The sequence below is a fragment of the Gavialis gangeticus genome, unplaced genomic scaffold, assembly GCF_001723915.1.
Source record: "Gavialis gangeticus isolate Ggan-Ray unplaced genomic scaffold, GavGan_comp1, whole genome shotgun sequence".
In the NCBI taxonomy this organism is placed as follows: domain Eukaryota; kingdom Metazoa; phylum Chordata; order Crocodylia; family Gavialidae; genus Gavialis; species Gavialis gangeticus.
In genome coordinates, this window is record NW_017729033.1 from 46,297,977 (window position 1) to 46,307,594 (window position 9,618).

General features: G+C 39.6%; 1 protein-coding gene across 1 annotated transcript in view; it reads left to right on the forward strand.

Annotated features, from left to right (window-relative positions):
- Nucleotides 1-9,618, forward strand: part of TBC1D19 (TBC1 domain family member 19) — a 181,569-nt gene that overhangs the window by 135,812 nt on the left and 36,139 nt on the right. Inside the window, exons 12-13 of the mRNA XM_019526444.1 lie at nt 3,426-3,500; nt 4,039-4,101. Of these exons, the coding sequence (XP_019381989.1) occupies nt 3,426-3,500; nt 4,039-4,101 (138 nt within the window). The remainder of the gene's footprint in view (nt 1-3,425; nt 3,501-4,038; nt 4,102-9,618) is intronic.

Consider the following 9,618-nt stretch of genomic DNA (forward strand, 5'->3'; position numbering starts at 1 on the left):
GGGCTGCTGGCTGGGTTGGCCTGACCAGAGCTGGAAAGGGGAAGTGGGGTGGAATGGAGCTCCCTCGCCTTGCGCCCCCCCCCCAGCTACCCCGGCTGGAGTACGGGGAGAGCCGAGCCAGGCCGTCTTATGAGGTGAGGGGGCTCTGTTTCCCCCCCCCTCCCTGCTGCTCCAGCTCCAGCCAGGCCAAGCTGACCCAGCCGCTGCTGCCACTGCTGCTAAGAGGCCTGGGTGGGGGAAGAGAGCCCCCCTTGCTTCACAGGACTGGCCCAGCTTGGCTCAGCTCCCCCCCAGTACCCTAACCAAGGTAGGTGAGGGAGGCCCATGAGGCAAAGGGGCCCCATTCCACCTCGTCTCTCCAGATCTGGCCAGGCCAAGCCAGCCGGCAGCTCTGTGCTGCTCTCCGTCCCTCCCCTGCTGGCAGCCCCAGAGCTGTGGGGGTGGGGGGAGGGGCAGTTTGCCAATCTCGGAGGCTTCTGGAGCGCTCCCTCCTGCTGTCCAGGGTGAACATGTGCTGGGTCGGGGGGGCTGTAACTCATGTAAAGCACTGTGAGTTAAAATGGGGCCCTAAACATCTATAGGCACCCTAGATTTCATTTTAAACTTGTCGGTGAAGATGGCCATGCATGTTGGGTGTCCTCATACATTCTTAAGGGCCAAGTGCTGTGTTCAGTTATGTAGAAAGTAATTGCTTCTCTGTGGTGTTGGAGAAAAACAGAGAAAAAACACTTTCCTACTGTTGTGCCACACACTTTTCAATACTGAGGTCCTTAACCCTCCTTTTCAGTTTCTTAAACAGTGATTATTTTGCTAAGTAGATTTTTTTAGAACACCTCTCTCAATGGTAGCTGCACATATGCCAGATAATTAACATCAGTTTATTAATGCCATGTTCCCACATTGTCCTACTTTTTGGATTGAGAAAGATATGGCCAAGTAGGTAATTTAAAAAAAAAACCCTTTCCTAACTGTTAAATGTACCTTGCAACCCTTTGTAAGCATGCTTATGTTCACATTTAAGAATATCCAAAAATTATTTTTTGTGCTTTGCAGCTAAATGTAAACAGTAATACATAATAATATAGACCTATCAATATGGTGAATCTGCACTGATTCACCCTGAGCAGGAAACCTCAAGTGTGAATATGACGGTGTGTTTATGTGAGGGAAATGTTGTTGCTGTCTGAGACAAGAAACTTGATGCTCCTTATTGCACAGTATATTGACCCCCAGAGTTCCTGTTCATCTTCCCTGCTCCTGTCCTCATCTCTGGAAGTTGTGCTCCTTGAGTTCTGGTGTGGAAGAAATTGCTGCGAAGGCAGCCTGAGTAGGGGAAAGGGTTCTAGTTAGGAAGGTCCTTAGAAGAAGGTGCTGGCTCTTTTGTTTCTTTATCAGTTGTTTCCTATGGAAATCAGTGTTGCCTTAGTTCCCTCATACCTGACGATGTGTCAAGCATAGGTTTAATTGTTGAGCAGCCAGCATCGAAGTTCTGCTGTTCATGTGGCACAGTCCCTGTATTGTTGTCTTCCCTTTCTTTTTTAATTATAAAGGGGGCGAGTGGTGTAGAATAGGTATTGGAGTTGTCATGACAGCTAGCTTAGCAGAAGGTATCCATTGAAGTTGCTGTGGATGGGAAAAAATAGTAATGGCATAATGGTTTTTCTAGCATGCAATTGTTTAGTTGTTTTAGGAGACCGGCCCAATATAGTTATAAGCAAGTTGGATAACTACAGGTAAACAGCAAATAAAATGTTAATGTGAACTACTGGCTTTCCAGGTTCCTGAGGTACGCACCACACTAATGAAATTTTTCTGGGTCGTCTAATTGTATTTCTCTGCTGGATACAGTAACTTACAAGATGGGCTTCCTTAAATACTATATAAAAAATCTGGAAATATACTGTCCTGTGGCACAATTTTAAGATTGCAGATTATGCCGACTACGGAAGTGTTTAATTCTTTAGTATTTGAACTTGGATCAAAAGGTATCCTCAGCGTGTTTAATTTATTGACAAAATTCTGTGATCCATAATATCAGTGTTTTAAAATAAGTTTTAAAATGCAGTGTTGTTCAGCATCATCTGAAAAGGTATACTTGTTTATTGACTGCTACGTTTCAAATGATTATGTGGAGAAACCAATGAAGAGTAGTTTTTTTTTCTTTTTAGCATAGTGCTGATAAAACTGTGGCTTTAGGTAGGTCTTTCAAAAGTTTCATTGTAATTTATGTCTCTAGATCTTGCTTGCCACTGAACAACTTTGAGGTAAACGGACTATTTCATCTTTTCTCTGAGCCTAATTTGGATAAAATGAACTGTTCCAACCAAGAGATTTTACCACACCTTCAACTCTCCTATGAAATATGAACTTTAATTTCTACCTAGGAGAACTTTTCTAATATTTTCTCCTATGCCTCAAGAAGAGTGCTTGTGCTCAAAAGCTTGTAAGAATTTTTTTGGCAAACATCTAGTTGGTCTAATAAGATATCACCTCTAGCACAAGTTCTAATTTCCACATGCGCTTTACCTTTATCTTGGTGACATGAATGCTGCTTTAGGAGGGAAGAAGTGCATTTGAATCCCTTCTGGCTGAGCTTGTAGGCACCTACCCTCAAGGGAGGATTCTGGCTCTGTATTTTAAGGAGGTTTAAGACCTTGGGAGTTTAGGCACCTAACTCTGAGTTTTATATTTCACTCCAGGGCTTAGGTGCGCAAGTGGCCTTACCATGATTAAATATTAAATGGACAAAAGCACAAAGATTATTCTTATCAGAAACTCCCTCCTTGGTTTACAGTTATGCCTGCTCTACAAACCTTTGAGGAATAATCAGGTGATTTAAGATTAAAAGAGAAAAATTTGAGTTCTTCTTCAATCTACTCCTTATGCAATATCCTTTGGAGTTTCTATCATTTAGGCAGATATTTTCTGTGTTTGAATAGCCAGACATTCAAATGCCTAACCTATTCAGTGCTAATTACATGCTAATAGCAGCTTTGCTAATATTAAGCAATACTTGACAGAACCCATATATTCAGAAATGCAGAAAAATAGCAGGTACCAAATAGGGAAATCAGAATGATTCTAAAGTTTCAAGGGGAACTGGTTCCAGAGAGAGTGCGAGCACAAAGGTTTTGGAAGCTCTTGGTATAACTATTTTGTCTGAATTATTTCCCTTGTTTTCAGTTCTTTTGAGTTATCAAGTATATTACTTAGCAAGAGATGTTGTTTTAAGTCAAACATTACTGCCTCAGTTATTAATTTTTATATAGGAAAAGTATGAACAATGACGCACAGTCTTTGACAACCAGGAGGAGGATATTAAAAAAAAAATTAATAGTTAATATAGGTCCTGTCTTGTACTTTTTCTCCTTTAATTCACCATTTATTTTACTTCAGACCAAAGAGGATTTTTTTTTCTGTTTTAGGATATTTTGTATTATGAGCAGCTTAAGTCAAATGTGGTTCAGCATGATCTTTTAGTGGACAGCCTGATTTACAAGGTGAGTAATTTATTAAATAGTGTGTATTTGCTGATCAAAGCAACACCTGCTTCAAAAAACTTTGGCTACCTAGAGTGTGGGAATACTAGTTAATGTGAATTCTTATTTTGGACCCTAGTCCTATATGTAAAACTCCCCCCTCCCTCCTCTCTGCCAAAGAAAAAACCACAGAGTGCTCTTTGAACACAGGATTGAGCCTTAAATTGCTATTACACATTTTGTGAGTTGGTGATAATTTGAAGGTGTTTTATTGCAATGACTGGTCTTGAGTTAAAACAAAAATTGTCAAAATAAGAACTTTGGGTTTCTGAGTTCTGAGTCCAGAATATAGTTATAATTAAGCTGATGTTGTTTTGGAATTAGAAGTATGACGTCTGAGTCTGACTTTATCTGATAAATGAGAGGAAACTATATTGATGTTGAAACCATGTTCTTAACCATCGTGCTGTACTTAGATTCTGCAGGAGTCTCCCTGCAGGAGTCTTCCAAGTGGAAATGCTGTCTTTCAGTTTTAAATTGCAGTAATTTCTAATTGTAGGATGTAAAGCTGACAGCAAGCAATGATGACTACTACTTTGTATTTGAGGATTATCTATATCAGGTATGTACTAGCCCTTGAAAATTATACTTTTCTTATGCTTTAAATCTTTGAAGTAAATGTTGCTTTTTTGTTTTACGTTTGTACAGTGTCTAGCATTATTAGGTCACTGGTTAAGGCCTCTACATCCTACTGCATTACACATAATGCTGATTTTTTTTTTCTTTCTGAAAGTAAATAATGCTAATTAACTCTGATCTTGTAGAAAGAGCAAGCAGACTTTCTCACCTGTGCAAATCTCCTTTTCTGGTTGTTCATTGTGTTACTATCAAATACAATTTATATCTGAATCTGAACAAGAGAAAATGAGAAACTGGTTGTGAATCTAGGATGGGTGTTTGCAAGGAAGTGTTGACTTTTTTGGAGCCTCCGAACTTCAGAAGACACTAGCTATTTTTTTTTAGGGAGTAACACAAATGGATGAAGCTACCCTGCTAACCTTTTCAAGTTTTTAGTCATAAGTTGTTACACAACAATACTAATTCTTGAGGAGAATATTTAAAATTTTAATTTAGATACCAAATTTGTTGTATGGTCATGGTCTACTGGGGTCAATAGTGGAGTTGTATTTTGAAATTAAAAACCAAGAATTGATCATTTAATATGAGGGTAGTATTATGGTTGCTGTGATATTTTTGTTGGAGTGATCAAACTAGCATTTTACTAGCAAATGGGAAGCAGGCTAATTTAGACAGAATAATCTACATTACTTATCTTTTAAATCTGTCTAAATGGATGGCGATTATATTTGTGAATTTCTTAATGTGTATTTGATTGCAATGTCAACATAAATGTCACGGAGGAAACTTATCATTTTCACAGTGCTTTCAGCTTGATAAGTCACAGCTGTTAGGGTGGGCTTGTTTAATTTTGCTCCTCAAAGCTTCATGAAACTAAGAGTTTCTTTTAAAAGGCAGTATGACCTAGGTAAGGTTGTTTGTAGTCTGGAGAAAAATAAACAAGAAGCAGTTCATAACATTACCAAGTGTAGATTATATGTATTTAAATATACTTATTCAACCATTTCTACATAATATTAAAATGTGTTTTATATAGAATGAAATATACATTTAATATTAACAAGAATATGCAATGTAACGTGTATAAAATATTCAGTGTAAATTATGTACTTATTTCACCTCAGAAGTATGATTCCAATTTTAAATTTTAAAAGTATACCTTAAGGAAATTATTATCTTAGTTTGGGATCTGAAAATCAAGTTAGGTTTCATCCATCATAAACATCTGTAAATATTTAGTAATAGTTATTTAATATGTAATCATAAACAGGGACCTAATTAATTCATGGTGGGACGAAAGGAATTTTCATGGCTTGGTCATGGCACAAAGAGCCAATTTTGCAGGTATTTCCTGGTGGCCTTTCCCCTTGCTCCTGATTGGTGGAGAGCTCCTGGAGGTGAGGGAGGGATGAGGGGCCAGCTGCCATCTTGGCTACTGGCTGCCCTTCGTGCAACCCTGCTCCTCGCTGCTGATTGGTGGAGAGGCCCCAGAGAGAGGGAGGGATGAAGGGGCAGCTGCCGTCTTGGCTGCTGGTAGCACTTTATGTTGCCCGGTCAGCCAGTGCCTTCTTGCCCTGAGCTGGCTGTGAGGCAGTGAGGTCTGCCGGCTCTCACTGGGGAGCCAGTATTTTACTTTTATTAAGTTTCTTTTAAGTTTATTTTATGGACAGTCACAGATTTTGTGCTTTTTGCAAAATCACAAATTGAATCGGTCCCTAATCATAAAAGAAAGGAAATGATCCAATCTGCTCTTAGTGTTCCTTATTGGTTTCTGCAGAAATGTTTGCATTTCTGTCATTGCAGTTGCTTCTAAATACATAGTCACACTTAAAGGTATATCCTTTTCAGCATATAGATATTGAATAATACAAGCTAACCTGATTGTTGGCATTCTGTGAAAAATACATTAACAAGTGGTTGTGCATTAGCCACAGATTCCTCGCAAGCTTCATGCAGACTCACCTACTTATTTCAGTGCAACACTCTCTAAAAAAAAAAATATAGGAGTACATTTTATTCAAGTGTTAAAAGACCAAACCTTTAGTCACTAATTGATCCTTTACATTTCATTTAATTCTTTATTGCATTTTGCAACCTGCTTTGTAACCCCCCAGCATCATCTTTCCTAGCCTACCATATTTACTTGAATATAAGATGACCCTGAAAGTAAAACAGTCCCCCAATAATTATATTTTATATGTGAAAAATTTATAAATTTATTATAATTTTCCAGGTATAGAATATAAGTGTTGGCAGGTTGTTTTGAATTCCCTCCCCTCTTCTGCATTACCACAGGGAAATCAGTGGTTGGGGGAGGGGTGAGGTGGCCCCCTGGCCCTCTGCCCCACCCACTTCTTCCCCATGCTGCTCCATCATGGAGCACAGGACTTAGAAGCCCAGTCCTTGCCTGGCTGTGCAGCAATGTCAGTGCTGCTGATTGACCAGGCAGAGGAAGAAGTTTCCATGTGCTCCATGCTCAGAGAGACTGCAGCCCCAGCTGGAGCCAAGCTGTACCTGACAGTAAGGGGGTGGGTGGGAGGGGAAGAAGCTGCAGAGAGAAAGCAGAGGGCAGAGCAGGAGGCTTCTGTGGGTCTGACTCTGGCTCGGAGCTGGGATCAGGGCTATAGTCAGTGAAGCTACCGTCTGCCCCCTGCCCCCTGCTTCGCATGCGGATGCAAGAGGAGGGGCTTCCCCCTTCCCCTCCCACTACTGTCTGGGAAAAAAACCTCATCTTATATTCAGCTAAATACAGTGATTTGCAACTGCATAATTTATGCATCATTTTGTTATATGGGCTGCAGAATTATTCTGCTACAACTTTGTTCCTTGATTCCATATAATAAGTGAGAAACAATGTTGTTCAAGGAAAAGAATTTTATAAAATTTAAATAATGATACTTAAAGATAAAAAGTAAATGTAGAAACTTCACTGTCTTTGCAAAACTGTTTATTACTGAGATGGCAACCTTTCTGAGGATAGCTTTTGACTACTGGTGCTTGTACAGTACCAAACAGTGAGTCTCTGTACTTGACCAGGACATCTGGGCCTAAAAGGATATAAAGATTAAATAATAATAGAAGTGAGTTGCACTATTGGGACCTCATTTAGGAATAAGTAATCCTTTTGGAAAGGATGCTGCGAGATGAAATTGCTAGTCATTTGCTTTAATGTGATTTCTAAGTTGTAAAATCATCCATTTATAAGACTGCTAGTTGAGTCTCTCTTCTATGCAGCCATCAGATTCTAATTTAGCTGCCCTAAAATGTATTCTAAAATACCTCTTTCTGATGTATGCTGTGATTTTATTGCATCAGTTTGGCTTTTGAAAATAGTGGTTTTACAATTAATCTAAAATTAAATGGCCTATTAGTTTGTAAAATATTTAGCCATTTCCAAATAGCTTGTGTATCATCGATTTTTGTGGTGTTACTTTTGTATATGAGGTATAGAATTTATAGGCCAGAAGAGGCAGTTGTAATAATTAGGTTGACCACCTGCATAAAATATACCACACATCCTAACTTAGTTATTTCTGTATCAAGCCATAATTTCTGCTTGAGCTATAGCAAAGCTTTTAGAAAGATAGGCATTCTGGATTTAAAGACTTCCAGACATAAGAACTAGACATAATATTCCTAAAAAAGGGGCTGCAGATTAAGGTTACATTCTTTCTCCTACTGGAGAACATAGTTATTTCCTTTTTAGATTAGTCTTCCTTTCTCTCAGCTCAGTTAACATATACATAATATTAACTTTGCCTGTGTATTGTAACTGTATCTTGTGTATTGTATTTTGGCAGTTTGAAGTTGATTGTGAGTTATTTAAAAATAATATTTAATTTAGATAGTGTTTAAGCACAGGTACCACCTACTTAGATGTAGTTTTTAGATATAGTTCGAGATTCAATCAGATTCTATCACAAAAAAATATTATGTTTCCAAAAGGAAGTACAAGCGGTTTCCAAAAGTAAGATTTTTAAATGTTTACTTTGACAAATGATGTTATCTAAAAACAGTTTGCAGTTCAAATCTGGAAATAACAAATTGAATATTCCACCTTAACTCTGCCACCTTGTGTACATTCGTAATAGTACAGTCTTCCACTGAAGGAATGGTTTTTTTTAATACAGCACAGCTTAGCATAAAATGCATTTTTCTGACAACTTCAGATATGTGCATAGCATCTTTTACTATTGTTTACTTTTCAAGGCCTGCTTGCGGCATACTTTTACACAATTATGCTGTTTTCTTTATTGTAAACTATTAAACTCTAAATATGCATTTAGCACAGGCTGATGCAACATGATCTTCCCATTCTCTTTTTTCCAGTTGTGTTGCTTCAGTATGAATGGAAAGTTGAGAATATAATAGGAGGATCTTCTAAAGGTTCTCTGACTGGGAAAGAATGTGAGGGACAAGCACTTTGCACAGGCAAAAATGCAGCTAATGTTATTTATTTATTTTACTTGGTACAGTTGCCATTGGTCATCGTAACTGCATAGGTAAATGGCCTGTTACAGGGCTTTCTTACTTTAGTGCCTGGGGACTGAATCAGTGGCAACAATGGGTTTGTTGGGTGCTCCTCACATTGGCCCTCTCTACCCCCAACTACACCAGGCATGCAAAGACTTCCCTCCCCTCCTCAGCACTGTGGGGGGGTTCAGGTGCCCCGGTCCTACCTTCAGCTCCCTGGGCACAGGCTCCTCCACTGCTCCTCCATGCCATGGGCTCCCCAGGCAGCATGGGCTGTGTTGTGCTGTCCCACCTTGTTCCCTGGAGTGAGGCAGACACAGAAACCAGAGGGAAAAGGAGTCTGGACACTGCTGCTGCAGCCAGTGATGTGGGGAGTGGTGGTTAGGTGGGATCCCAAGGGCTGCAAACTAAATGCCATGGCTTGTTAGATATCTGTGTAGTCCATTGTGTGCAATTACCATAACTACATGTACAGATGGTTTATGTGCATACAAAGGTCTAAAAATATAAACCCAGAAGTCTGGTAACTAATGTCTAAGAATGTCTTTCGTTCAAAAACTTGTCTTACTCTATCCCAACTGCTCAGTTGCTCCAATAAAAGATATCACTCTAAGAAAACCGTACCTCTCTCAAAAAAATTAAAGTAATTTCAAGGTGCCAACCCTTCTGCTGACCATGAGAGATCAGTGTGATACCACATGATGATACAGACCACTACTAGAAGAGAACAGGTTACTTTGCCAGTGTGTCCCACAGGTATTTGCTAACAGCAGAGAATGGAGGGATACAAGAAGCATAAGTTCTAGGCCTAGGTCTGAAGCAGGGTTGAATGAGCTTTGTAAAGATGTTTCTGCCCTATTACCATAGAATCGTAGAATCAATGAGTCGGAAGGGACCTAAACAGATCATCTAGTCCGACCCCCTGCCATGGGCAGGAAGGAGCACTGGGGGTGGCAGGGGTCATAAGACCCCAGCCAGGTGCCTATCCAGTCTCCTCTTGAAGTTTTCCAGGGAAGGTGAGAGCACC